The sequence below is a fragment of the Martes martes genome (assembly GCF_963455335.1).
Source record: "Martes martes genome assembly, chromosome: 10".
In the NCBI taxonomy this organism is placed as follows: domain Eukaryota; kingdom Metazoa; phylum Chordata; class Mammalia; order Carnivora; family Mustelidae; genus Martes; species Martes martes.
In genome coordinates, this window is record NC_137898.1 from 97868947 (window position 1) to 97883587 (window position 14641).

The 14641-nt window shown below is 45.7% G+C and overlaps 1 protein-coding gene across 1 annotated transcript in view; it reads left to right on the plus strand.

The window, feature by feature from the left end:
* The window catches only part of CLMP (CXADR like cell adhesion molecule), a gene marked incomplete at its 3' end in the record, with an annotated part of 96465 nt that overhangs the window by 74667 nt on the left and 7157 nt on the right, over positions 1 to 14641 (plus strand). The window contains 1 exon segment of the mRNA XM_080815861.1: positions 65 to 222. Coding sequence (XP_080671987.1) covers positions 65 to 222 — 158 coding nt within the window.

The following is a 14641-nucleotide window of genomic DNA, read 5'->3' on the forward strand; positions in this document are numbered from 1 at the left end:
ATATTTGCTTCCCACACATTGCTATGCATTTCTGCATTACTCATTAGACGCTCTCCTCTTGCAGTTTCCTACTACGTTGGAACCTTGGGGACTCACACGGAGATCAAGCGAGTGGCAGAAGAAAAGGTCACTTTGCCCTGTCACCATCAGCTGGGGCTTCCAGAAAAAGACACCCTGGATATCGAATGGCTGCTCACCGACAATGAAGGGAACCAAAAAGTGGTAAGTGTACAGTTGGCCAGAGGGCCCCCCATCCCCGTCCCCGTCCCCACTCATCCCCTCATCCTCCCACAGCTGTCTTTCCTCGGTCCTCCAGTTTTCTGTTGGAGGAAAGGGCTAGAATAGCTCTTTCATCTGGCTTATAGTTGGAAGACTTTAGAGATAAAAATTATCAACAAGGAAATGTACTTGGGTCTTAAAGATAAGAGGTTCTGGGTTCCTGAGGCAAGCAAGCAAGCCACCTATCATTTGCCAGGGAGGTAATCTCCACTGTTAGTGTCTTTTCCTAAGAAGGGAGCTAAGATGTGTTAGCTGGGTTCCCTAGTCTAGTGGCCAGACCCCAGATCTATACTAGGAAGCCTACTCCCCTTTCTCCTCTGAAACCATTACCACCTGCCTATGTTGAAGTTTTGCACAAAGTCGTGACTTTCAAGCTCTGCGATCATGTAATGTAACGAACAACATACAATGCAGGGCATGATTGAAAATGTTTAACACACATGTGATGGGTCAGCAAAAGAATCGATACTGGTTCCGGAGTTGGAAAATGAAGGGGCTGGCCCGGGGTCTTGTGTGCTCAGGGTGGGGAGGTCCTTTGGTGTCTATGGGCTTTTGGGCAATGTGAACAGAACTTGTAGCACTTTGCTCCCAATGAACAGAACTTGTAGCACTTTGCTCCCAATGAACAGAACTTGTAGCACTTTGCTCCCGATGATCCACGGGGCTGGTCTCTGTTGAGAGTGAGAAGTGAGTAGCTACTGTATTATCCTGTCTGCCTTGGCTGTATTCAGCCTTCCTCAAGCAGGGTTTTCTAGCATAACTCGTCTCATTCCATTTACCCAACTGAGTTACTTTTTTTTTTTTTAAAGATTTTATTTATTTATTTGACAGAGAGAGATCACAAGTAGGCAGAGAGGCAGGCAGAGGCGGGGAGGTGGGGAAGCAGGCCCCCTGCTGAGCAGAGAGCCTGATGTGGGGCTCGATCCCAGGACCCTGAGATCATGACCTGAGCTGAAGGCAGAGGCTTATCCCACTGAGCCACCCAGGTGCCCCGCAACTGAGTTACTTTTTAAAAAGCTTTTGGTTGAGTGGTGCCTGGCTGGTTTAGCTGGTGGAGCATGCAGCTCTTGATCTCAGGGTTATGAGTTCAAGCCCCATGTTGAGTGTAGAGATTGCTTTTAAAAAAAAAAAAAAAATCTAAAAAGTAAACAACTTTAGGTGGAAAGTTTTGTGATTTTTTTAAAAAATCACATAAAATAAGCCAGGGAAACTGACTTTAGACTTTCCTTCCTTTTCAGAACTTTACCTCTTGCCCTACTAAAAAGTGAAAGATTGTTCTTTCTTCTCTGTCTATACCTCTGATTTCAAATGATGGTTTGTGCTGGAAGAAGTTAAAGTTTTCACTAAAATAAAATCCAGGATCATTGTTGGATTTCAGCTCCTACATCACTTTGTCATTTTGATACTGGTGTCATCTGGTTCTCAGTACATCATCCTAAGACTCTCTGTTCTCCGTAGAGCAAGGTCACCTTAAACTGAGCGTTTTTATTCCAGCAGATTCTCAGTCAATTGTAGATATGATACTCTCTGTTCTGTATCAAGTAAATAAGAGCCATGTTCCTCTTACAGAAATTTAAGAAGAATGCCTCCACTCGTCTAACTTTCACCCAAGTGCTTTCATTTAAACTAAAGGAAAAAGAGAGTTGCTTTTTTATGTAGCCAAGTGAATATAAGACTTAGAAGTTCATTGCTGATTAAAGCAGGCCACTGATATGGCTTTAAGCAGCCACAGTTCCCTACTTGTCTCCGATTAATGCTCCAAAGTAAGGATCAGGATTTATTTGGTCATTCAGAGTGCATGGATTTATTTAGCAAATACTATATACACCAAGCTAGGCACTGGGACACAATAGTGAAGATGGCAAAGTCCCCGCCTCCCTGGAGCTTACAGTGCCAAGCCATTCAGTAATTTAAAAAAAAAAAAGAAAGAAAAAGAAAAAACACCAAAAATTTTTTTTTAAGTAGAGAGCCCTTAAACATTAAGCTATGTTCTGGGTTGCAGTCTATTTAGCACATAGTAGTATCTCATTTAACTTAATCCAGGAGGATTAATAACTAGGATTAGTAGTCTCATTTTATAAATAAGGAACCCCATACAGCGTGTGCCCAGACACAACACACAAAGTGAGGAAAGGGCTTAAGGTCACTCATTGTGCCATTTGAAAAGAGGCACTGTGATATCAGTACCTGGGCTGTTAACTGCCAGCTGTGCTACCTTCATAAATAATTTGAAATTAGAGTCTGTGTTATGTAGGAAATAAGGAGAATGTGGGAAGAAAACTATTCCAGACAGAATCAGTTGTGCCAAGGCCCCATTGCTGGAAGAAGCTTGGTACTATTGCAAGTTCTAAAAGAGCGAAAATCAATTTTTTAAATTTATTTTTATTTTTTTTAAGGATTTTATTTATTTATTAATTTGTCAGAAAGAGTGAGAGAGCACAAGCAGGGGGAGCGGCAGGAAGCAGGAGAAGCAGGCTCCCCGAAGAGCAAGGAGCCCGACGTGAGGCTGGATCCCAGGACCCTGGGATCATGACCCGAGCCGGAGGCAGATGCTTAACCGACTGAGCCACCCGCGTGCCCCTCAAAATAAATTTAGGTTAAACTGAGTAAATACTGGATTCCCACTATCCACATGAAGGAGGTAGTTGTGTGAAGACATAACTTGAGAACTAAGTGACAGAGATAATGATAGAAATAGGCAGAGTGTTCTAGCTGAATATGAAGGAGGCACCATTGACCAAAAGTGCGGGGGGGGGGGGGGGGCGGTGGTCAAGGGCAGCTCCTGTAAAGAAGTCGCAGCTGATCTGAGTGCTCATAGAAATTTCCCGATTGCACTGAGGAAATCACAAGAGCGTAGACACAAAGGCTGCAAAGTTCTGGGAAATCATGAGCAGCTAGCATACGTGGAGTACAAAACGTGAGCTCACAGAGATTGCAGGACCAGAACACAAAAGGTCTTGTGGAACAGGTTAGGAAGCTCAGATACTTTCTTAAATTGTTGTGGAGTTCTTGAAGGATTTTAGGAGCGACAGGGACATAGATGTGTCTTAGGCGATCACCCTGGCCCTGTGTGGACGCACACTGATTCAAAAGAGACTTGAGTAGAAGCAAGATCAGTTGACGATTTCAGACTATACGTGGGGGCTTACACTATAGTCATGGGTAGCTGGGATATCAAGGTGTAATATACAAATGTAGTGGGTAAATTGCCACCATTTTTGGAATGAGTGAGGGTGAGAGAGAAAATACAGGAGGGGCTGGACCGGATGTGGTGCCTAAGGTAGGCTAGCCAATAACCTAGACCCCAAGGTTAGCCTTGCATTTCAATCTGAGCAGAATTGGCTCCCTCCCTTTTGTCTAGGAGGCTGAGAAATGCAGAGACCATTTGGGGGTGGGTAGGCAGTTTGGCGAATATTTGAATTTCAGCCTGGGTAGATAGCCCGGCCTCTAGAACTCTGGAGCTCTCCCCCTGGTTCTAGGGATGGAAACACATTTACTTTCCAAAGTCAGAGCCACCATCTCCCCCAGGGTCAGTCATGAACACACAGCAGAGACCTTTCCTCTCTATTTTTCGGGTGGAGAAATTAGGGCAGAGATGTTCTCATTTATGTGCCAAATCCCTCTGGCCACCTCCTCTTCTCCTTTCCCCCTAGTCTTTGATCTTGAGCAAGAAAACTCCTGATCAAGGGCTTCCGGCTCATGATTTTGGCTCAGGTCATGATCTCTGGATTCCTGGGATCAACACCCACCCACCCGCCTCCCCCGGCTCCATGCTGAGAGTCTGCTGGTGAGGCTCTATGTCCTTCTCCCTCTCGAAGTCCCCCTGCTTGTGTTCCCTCCCTCACTGTATCTCTCTCGTCAAATAAATAAATGAAATCTTTAAAAAAACAAAAACAAAACAAAAAAAACTGTCAGTAACAGGTCCACCAGGCTGTCACAAGACACACAGCCCCAGACAGCGGCAATTTACGGACTTCATGTTTTGTTTGTTTGCAAAAGGATTAAATTTATGTTCACTGTTCTCCCATCACCCCCCTCCCCCACCCCACCCTGGGGCAAGGGCTTCGTCTCACCTCTGCATTTCCTAGAATTAAAACCACAGCTAAGACAAAGGGACACACAGGTACCTGAGCCAAATTGCAAGGCTGGAACTGAGCCCCAACCTGTGTCCTAAATGCTGTGAAATGCTCATGTTAGGCAATGGTTACTTAATTATAGTAAGATTATTTTGGAGTTGTACAATATCTGCCTTCCAGAGATGTTAAATACTTACCTTAGGTGTCTCCCCCGGCCCCTTTTTTCCCATTAAATAATGGGACAAGATTTGGGGGGAAGGAGAGAAAAACACTTGGGAGTCAGCCCTGCCTGTATGTACTAGGTGCTGTGGTGGGACCATGTCCAAAGGGCTGAGGCTCACAGGAGGAAGTCAGCGATTCTACACGGGGATCTAATACACAGGCTAATACACAGAAGGTGGCCTTTGAGCTTGATCTTGAGGCCTGTGTAGGTGTTGCTGAAGCAAAAATAAAAGAGAGGCATTTCAAAAGGAGAGAAGACTGCATGATCCAAGACAAAGACACATCAGAGGGTGTTGTTCAGAATCAAGGGACCTCAAGCTTGGGGACAAGGCTATTCAGAGATGCGAGGACAGGGACCAAAGACGAGGCGCAGCCCAGGCTGCCCTGGCCTTAGGTGCCAACATCAGAGGGCTGAGTTTTAGTCCAGTGTGTGCACAAGTATGGGAAACAGATGGAGGCTTTCAGCTAGGGGGCTTTGCTCTACAAATGCATGGAATGACTTATGTTCTCTGGGTACTGGGCGGGACAATTTTGGAAACCTTAGGGACTTCCCGGAACCAGCCTAATAAAAGCGATCGTGAGGGCTTACTAGCAAAAACCCGATGAAGTATCTTACCCCCGTTTTACAACCGAGGAACTTAAGGTTCAGAAAGGTAAACCAACCGACCAAAGTGCAGAGCTCTAAGTGGAGGGGCTCCTGCCTGAATGTAAACCCGGTGACTTCCCTGCTTACTCACTCTCAGTCACTGTGCCCCGGTGCAGCGTTTTTTCCAGTCAGGACTCAGTAGTGGATTCTAAGCGAGCAGACTGGGTTTTTTGTTTGTTTGTTTGTTTCTTTAACACAGACTGGAAAATATCAGTGTATTGCACATACGCTATTTCCTGAAACTTACACTTCAGTTGTCTAGTACACTCCCATGTGCGTGCTGGGTCATGGATGTTAAGTTTCTTTGTGTAAGTCTGTTCAAAGCTGGAAAGCTCCTATTCTATAGTGGACTTAAAGCAGCCAGCGTCTCCTGTGGACCACACCTTACTCAGTCTCTCCGAAGTCAAATGTGACTTTCAAAAATATGAAATGTTAGTCCAAATAGTAACATGAATAAGAAAGAAATCCCCTAGAGCAAAAAGGTTCACCAACTTCCCAAATCCCACAAAACCCCCAAATTCCTAAAAATTACCCAGCTCTTGGGGTGCCCGGTTGGTTCAGTTGGTAGAATGTGAGACTCTTTTTCAAAGATTTTATTTATTTGATAGACAGAGATCACAAGTAGGCAGAGAGGCAGGCAGAGAGAGAAGGGGGAAGCAGGCGCCCCACTGAGCAGAGAGCCCGATGCAGGGCTCGATCCCAGGACCCTGAGATCATGACATGAGCCAAAGGCAGAGGCTTAACCCACTGAGCCACCCAGGCGCCCCAGAACGTGAGACTTGATCTCTGGGGTCATGAGTTCGAGCCTCGTATGTGGCATAGAGTTTACTTAAGATAAAAATTAAATTAAAAAACCAATTCCCAGCTCTTTACTGATTTTTGGTTTAGAATCTCTTCATTCTTCCTAGGAAGCACAGACTCACTTCCTCGTAATGATTATGCAGCTACGAGGTAACATGAAAAAGTCAGAAAGCAACATTCACTGAGTACCTGTGAGGCATTCCCGCCTCACGTGTCCTACCTCCAAATATCAGGCCCCCCCTTTCAGTGTTAAGAGGAGGTAAGCTCTAAAGCTTCTAGTTTGTTTTCTGTTGCTAATATATTTCCTCCTCTCCCTATTGTCCCAGTGAGCTGGCATTTCTACGGCAGTTGCTTCCACCGCCCCAAGAAACCTATCCTTTCTACCCAGTACAAATGTGGGGCCAAGAACACCCTGCACACATGTAAAACAAACAAATACCGTATCAGAAGGGCTGCGACCTGGCTTTTCCTGGTCTGAGACTCCTGGAGCAGAGCCGGGAGCTTTCACGGGTGCTGGGAACCCTATCAAATTACTTGCAAAATAATAATGTACTTTTTTTTTTCCCCCTGGGTCAGAGTTCATAGGTTTTATTGGAGAAAAACAAAAAGCAGTGAGGTAGGACAAGGAAATTCCTCAGACATGGTGCTGGGCTGATGTGTTGTGGGGTCTGGCAGCGAGTGGTTAAGAAAGAATTCTTGGGGCTCCGTGTTATGCCGGGAGCCTACTTTAAAAAAAGAGAGAATTCTTCGGATGTTTTTGGTGTCAAAAAGGTGGTTTTTATCAAAACACAGGGACCGGGGGCACCTGGGTGGCTCAGTCGTTGGGTGTCTGCCTTCAGCTCAGGTTCCTTGATGGGATCCAGCCCTGAATGGGGGCTCCCTGCTCAGCAGGAGGCCTGCTTCTCCCTCTCCCTCTCCCACTCCGAGGGCTTGTGTTCCCTCTCTCTCACTGTGTTTCTCTGTCAAATAAATAAATAAATAAAATCTTCAAAAAAAAAAAAAAAGGGCACAGGGACTGGACCCAGGGGCAGAAAGAGCTAACTGGGAACACCTGCCTGGCTCAGTCGGCTTCGGCTAGGGTCATGATCCCAGGGTCAGGGGATCGAGCCCTGTACCCTGCTCCCTGCTCAGCCTGCTTCTCCCTCTCCTTCTGCCTACTGCTTGCCCTGCTTGTGCTCTCTCTCCCTCTCTCAAATAAATAAATAGAATCTTTTACAAAACATTCTGAAAAAGAAAGAACGAGCTGCCCCAGGATTGTAAGGAGTGATTGCCTGTATACTTTTACATTGGGAGGGGCAGAGAGAAAGCAAGTTTCCAAAAGGAATTTTCATATGTTAACGAAGACAACCAGCATCCTGGAGGTCTGGCTGTGGTCGAGCTAGGGTTGCCTTTTGCCTCTGGCAAGGCTTTATTACCCTTAGGACCACTGGGAGTTCCAGGAGGAGGGTTGTAGTCTGCATTCCTTAAATATTTGTCAACGTGCTGCAAGTTGTTAAGGAGATTTAATTTTATCTACATTTCTTTTGCCTTTGTGCTCCCGATCCCTGGCCACACTGGGGAACAGGAGGCTGGTTGCACTTTGAGGAATAAGAAAAGGAAAGAAACTTCTCCCAGGCCCCAAGAACTCCTTCCTGGGATGTCCAGTCTCCATGGGAAATGCAGTTGAGTCTGTGAACCCCGGAGGTTGGAAAAGAACGCCCCCACTCAAGCAGGAAAAACTGTTGCCGGGCCAGTTTCAGAATAGGATATATGTTCCGACCTTATCCCAGGCCCTCTCTAAAGAATTTATCAAACGGGCACCTGGGTGACTCAGTCGTTAAGCTGCTGCCTTCGGCTCAGGTTATGATCGGGCTCCCTGCTCAGCAGGAAGCCTGCTTCTCCCTTTCCCGCTCCCTCTGCTTGTGCTCTCTTTTCGTCTGTCTCTCTCTCTCCCTCTGCCAAATAAATAAATAAATAAATCTTTTAAAAAAGAATATCAAACAAAAGAATGCCCTTAAGTCTAAGCATTTTGCTGGGGAGACTCACTTCCTTAATCTCCTTGATCTTACTGTGAACTTCTCACTGACGTGGGTTTTTTTTTTTCTCTTTGATGCAAGGGGTTAATACTTATAAAGCATTTAGAACAGTGCCTCACATAAAATAAATAACACATATGTGTTTGTTAAATAAAAACAGGACTCCTCGACTGGAAGTATTGCATTGTGTTGGCGGATTTTCATTTCTAGGCCTAATGCATATTTTCCTAAGTCCAGGGCCAAGGGCTGTGCTTGGCCCAGAGTAGTCACGAGATGGTCAGTGAGCAAAGGAATGACGTCCTTTCACAGATTTCCGCTCTATACAATTCTTACTTGGAGTCTGTGAGGTTGGTAGCTAAGAATTGTTGTCCTCATTTTCTTTTAATATGTGAGGAAAAATGAGACCTTAAACTTGGCTGCAGAAAACCTGAGCTCTATGCCTTTGAGATTTTGAAGTCCGTTGCCCAAAACAGATTTCAGAGCTAGGATCTCAACTCCAAATTCCTAAAGCTAAATCCCTTTCTTTCCCTCTGACCCCCACCCAAGAATTCACAGCTTCTCTCGAATGCAGAAAGTCAAGACAGAACTTTTGTCTGGGATTAAGCACTGGACCTTTGACTGAAATCGTGCATTTCCTGTACCTTCCAGAATATTCCTCTGCATGAAGATGAAGTTTGGGAGGGACCTCCCTATTGTGTATGGGTTGGGGTGCAAATGTTCAGGTTGGGGTAGGGAGAGATCCTCGATTGTAGGATAATGAGTAATCAGACCTCTTCAAGGTTGCTCCCCTTGCCCCCATCTCCCTACTGTCTCCTCCCTCAGCGGGTGGTTTCAAGGTGCACTTCAGAGTCTTTATGAAAGAGAGGGTAGGAGGAAGAGGAGTTGTCATCCAGGGGTAAAGCTGGAAATGTGAGCAAAGGCTGGACTTGAAGAGTCCGCTAAAGAGAGGACAGTCAACAGTTTTACTCTGAGGTTGGTGGTTTTTTTTTTTTTTTTAAGATTTTGTTTATTTATCTAACAGACAGAGATCACAAGTAGGCAGAGAGGCAGGCAGAGGGGTTGGGGGGCGGGAAGCAGGCTTCCTGCCGAGCCAGGACCCTGGGATCATGACCCGAGCCGAAAGCAGAGGCTTTAACCCACTGAGCTACCCAGGCCCCCTGGTGATATTTTTTTTTTTAAGATTTTATTTATTTATTTGACAGAGAAAGATCACAAGCAGGCAGAGAGGGGAGGGGGGAAGCAGGCCTCCCCATGAGCGGAGAGCCCCATGCGGGGCTCCATCCCAGGACCCTGAGATCATGACCTGAGCCCAAGGCAGAGGCTTAACCCACTGAGCCACCCTGTCGGTGGTATTTTGATGAGTTCTGTCTTTGTGTTTAGACACCCACTCTTTGGAGAGTCTCATTTAACCCTCCTTTTCTTAATGTCTATATTGGTGCCATCGGGGAATCTTATCTAGTCTCGGGTCTTTAAATACCATCCACAAGCTTAGAATTCCCAAACCCGTATTTCCAGGCCTCCCTCTTGAATATCCAGCACATGTATATGCAAGTGCTTTACCCCATGCCTCTGGCTATTGGACAGGTAGTCTCACATGTAGGAAGCCCAGAACTAAGCTTCTGATCAGCCTCACCCTGCACACTCCGTCCGGCTTCAAGCCTCCTCAGCTCTGTCTTCTCTCCGGGTTGGTAGCTCCTCTCTCTTCTCATAGGCCCCCACCCCAACATGAGAGTGGCCCTGGACTCCTCTCTTTCTCTCATACCACAAGTACACAATTTTTTAAAAGAGATGATTTATTTGACAGAGAGAGAATAAGCAGGGGGAGGGGCAAGGGCGAGGGCGAAGCAGGGTCCCCGCTGAGCAGGGAGCCCAACTCAGAGCTCACTTCCAGGAAGCAGGGATCATGACCTGGGTCGAAGGCAGACACCTAACAACTGAGCCACCCAGGCGCCCCGACTCCAACAGCCTCTTGACTGGTCTTCCTGTTTCCGTTTTTGGTCTCCTACAGCCTATTCTCAAAACAAATCATATCATGACACTCTTCTGCTCAAAATCCTCTAAAGCCCCCACTTCCCGCAGAGTGAAAACCATCATCTTCACAATGGCCCGGAGGCCCAGCCCCGATCTGGCCCCACTCCCTGACCTCATTTGCTATCTGCCTGGCTTACTCCAGCGCCCTGGCCTCTCTGACTTTCCTCAAACACGCCAAGGCGTGCTTCCACCTTAGGGCTTCTGCTCTGCCTCTTTTCTTCGCTTAGAACTCTCTTTCCCAGGGCGCCTGGGTGGCTCAGTGGGTTAAAGCGTCTGTCTTCGGCTCGGGTCATGATCTCGGGGACCTCGGATCAAGCCACGCATCGGGCTCTCTGCTCGGCAGGGAGCCTGCTTCCTCCTCTCTCTCTCTCTCTCTGCCTGCCTCTCTGCCTACTTGTGATCTCTGCCTGTCAAATAAATAAATAAAATCTAAAAAAAAAAAAAAAAAAAGAACTCTCTTTCCCCAAAGCTAGTTCAGCGTCTCCTTGCAGCGAGGTCTACTTTGACCACCTTATTTAAACTGCAGTTTGCCCCCCTGGACTACCACCCCCTTCCCTGCTCTGTTATTTTCGTAGTATTGTCAGTTGTAGCGCACAGTGTTCTTCCGTGTCTGTTTCCTGCCACCAGAATGCATCCTCCCCAGGGACTGGGATTTTCACGTGCTGTGTTCACGGATCTTCCTCAGGCACCTATAACAGGTGCTGGCAAATTGTGGAGGCTCAAAATTTGTTGAATAAATGACTGCGCTCTTGGGTCTTTTTAGCTTAACATTCAAATCCAGCCTTTATCCGCATTTCTACTTCCGGGTGGAGGTGGATGGACCACTCCTCTTCTTCCCACCGTCTCTTCTCGGTTCTAAACAGTCTCTAACTGGTCAGGCTTACCAATTTGCTGCAAAATGGCTTTGAAGAGTTCATCTGGGACTTCAGGAGCAGCCGATGGTGCTGCCCCAGTGAAGCTAGCTACCTTTTCCCTGGCAGCCCTCATTCCAGTCCGAAGGAAACGAATGCTCTTCTCAGTACTCCAGCAGGAATCTCATTTACAGACCCAGAGAGCTGAACTGTGAAACCACCTGCTGAGGGAGGGGGCAGTAGGGGGGTGGGGGGCAGAGGGGAGCAGCCTTCAAGGAATCTAGTTCCCCTTACTGTCATACCAATCATACCAACAGAGGATCTCTCCCCACCAAAATCTGAACACTTGCTTCCACCCTCCCCATACAGTATACCATAGGGAGGTCCCTCCCAAACATCGTCTTCATGCTCAGACTCCAAATTTCCAGATAAATTACAATCTAATTTTCCTCACATATTAATCTCTACAGAAATAGAAATTAACTTGTGGAATGCCCATAGCGATGTCCCTGTTTCCATATCCACAGCATGGCAGTGGGTCCTGTGTATAGAGATGCAAAGGAATTTTGTCCAAAGGAGACTACAAGTCTTTGCCCGATTTTCATTTGAGCCTGTTGTAAAATCTTTCTGGTTCCATCATTTATTAATGAGTTAAATAAAATCTTTGACACATGCTTATTTTCTTTGTATATGAGAGTCATAATTTTACCTTTTTTAAAAAAGTTTTCTTTTAAAACTGTAGGAGGGGGGAAGAATATCTTTTCCCCTTTCCCTAGGTTTTCTAGCTGGGGCACTGTAAATTAGACCAATAGAAGACAGATTTTTGTTAGTTGGTTTGTTTTCTCTCTTGAAAAAATTTATAAAATATTTTTACTGAGATATATTTGACATAGAACAATTATATTAGTTTCAGGTATACAACAAAGGGAAAAGTTAATAGGAGAAAAACAAACAGAAGTCTATTCACTTCTGTGTACCATGTAGGTAACGTGCGAGAATAAGTACCCACAGATGAGTAACTCCAAGGGGTGGCTAGAATTTGGGCTACATACCTAACTTAGTCGGGGACAGGGGACAGGAGGAAGGACGCTTAGGGAAAAACAAATGACCTTTGAGGAAGATAAACTGGCCCTTAGAAGAACAAATGCAAGATATGTGAGCCTGTGATCTTGTCTGTCTGGGTGTGGTGCTGATTTCTGGTCTCCTAGAAGAGAAGATTAGAGTTGTTCTCAGGAGGGGATTTATTACACTTAAGTTCTTAGAGGAGGCTCTGCTTTGAAGTCAAGCAACTTCAAGAACTCAAATGCCTTTAGCATTTGAAATTCTTATGCACATGCAAAGTGGCTTATTCTGGGTGGCACGTCCTGGCCCTCAACACTTTCTTAAAACAATTTTTTCTTTTTTTTCTTTTTTAATTTTATTTATTTTTCTGACAGACAGAGATCACAAGTAGGCAGGAAAGGCAGGCAGAGAAAGGAGGAAGCAGGCCCTGGGACCATGACCTGAGCCGAAGGCAGAGGCTTTAACCCACTGAGCACCCAGGCGCCCCCAAACAATTTTCTTTGTATTGATATCATCTCTAGCGCAGTGCTAAGCATGGAGTATGTTTTCAGTAAATGTGTATTCAATAAAGGCTTGCAGAATTGCATTATAGCCTAGCCAAAGACAATTAAGGGCAATAGACATATATATAACCAGAATGTCCCAAGGGTCTCCTGGTCCGCATCCAGCATTATAGGAAGGGGATCTAGCAATCTATGTGCCCAAGTCTTTCACTGTTTTTCCTCTCATAAAAATGCTGCAAAGATGCAAAGAGCTGGGAGGGGGGAGGGAAGAGGCCATTAGCCTTGAGTGTCATAACCGGGAAGGTTTTGTAAGAGGTTAACATTGATTTGGGACTTAGAAGAATGAAAGGAAATAATTATTTTTTTTGAAGATTTATTTATTTATTTGAGAGGGAGATGTGGAGGGAGAGAGAGAGAGAGAAGGTGTGGGGAGAGGGGCAGAGGGAGAGAATTAAGCAAACTCCCTGCTGAGCATGGAACCCACCATGGGGCTTGATCTCATGCCCCCGAGATGATGACCTGAGCTGAAATCAAGAGTTGGACACTTAACCGACTGAGCCACCCAGGCACCCAAAAAGAATGAATAGGAGTTCTTCATGTCAAGAGATGGAGGAAAAAGGAGTTTCTCTATGGAAAAACGCAGTGGGCAAAGGCATTGAGTACAAGAAGGCATGAATCATATTAAAGAAAGGGAGGCAGTGTTATCTGACGGTGCGCAGGGAGGTGGACAAAAGAGGAAATGGGACTGGGAAGGTAACGCAGAAGTCACTGCCGAGAACTATAGACTGAATCCGGTCCTCACTCAGAGAGGTAGCAGGGAACCACTGAAGAGTTCTGAGCTGGAAAAGAGCTGATGTGAGTTTTACGTTAGTGTTAACTTAGCGTCCACTTACATCGTGATGTAAGGTAGATCGGAGTGGGCAGAATTACACTACTGCCAGGCCGCTGGAAGTGGTAAACCAGAGTTCAAGACTGAGTCAGGATAGAGATAAGGATATGAGAACTATCACAGCAGCGGTGCTCTTGAAGGGAGTGGGCCAAGCTGGATACGGAAAATGTCTTAAATTGATTATCAGCTACAATGTCTACCTTTACTTTTCTCTTACTTTCTTCTCCCCCATCTCACCTCTCCCCGCTATCCCCCAAAGACTGTGAGGTTCATAGGGCCAGAGCTGTGTCTTATCCCTGCTTGTTTTCTAGCACCTGGCACAGTACTCTGGCCTGTGAGCTCAATAAATAATTTGCCAATGAAAAAGAGCATGAAGAGAAAAGAAAAAACACATTTGTTAGAAAGATGGTGAGGGTGGGGCGCCTGGGTGGCTCAGTAGGTTAAGCCTCTGCCTTCCGCTCAGATCATGATCTCAGGGTCCTGGCATCGACCCCACATCGGGCTCTCTGCTCAACAGGGAGCCTGCTTCCTCCTCTCTCTCTCTGCCTGCCTCTATGCCTACTTGTGATCTCTCTTGGTCAAATAAATAAATAAAATCTTTAAAAAGGAAGAAAGAAAGAAAGATGGTGAAGGCAAAATGGATGATACTGAAGAATTTTGATGTAATTGAGAGAGATCTGATGGACATTATATTGGCTGGGTTCAGATCTTTTCAGGAAAGCATCTGATGTGTTGCAGGGTGTCACGTCATTGAGGATGGGGTTAAGGACTTGAGCAGAGGGAAACAATTTGAACAGCTGCAGCCAGAAATGTGCTCGGGAGACTCCCGAATGCTCGTGCGCCTGTTTTTAGTGTCCTTCTGTGTATCTGGAATGCTCCCTGCAGCCTTCTTCTCCCTGACTTTATCATCTCTCATTGAGTCTGCTTGTCTTTCAAAGCCTAACTCAAATGCCTCCAATTTTTCTGGGACATTCTCTCTGATACTATTTCAAGTTAATTAATCCTTTTTCTATGTTTATACTTCGCTCCTTGCTAATCCCATTAGATTATAAATTACTTGAAGACAGGAAGAGGGTTTTACTCATCTGAATAGCTTCCCTGTGACTTGATGGGAAGCAGTCGTCCCATAAATGTTTGCTGACATTTAAAATCAAACGAGTTTAAGAATATGCTGAGTGGCAGAACGCCCAAAGCTGAAGTTGTATAGCTTGAAGTCTTGGTGGACCAGAACAGCACAGTTTTTGTGACTAATAGGAGTGAGGTGAT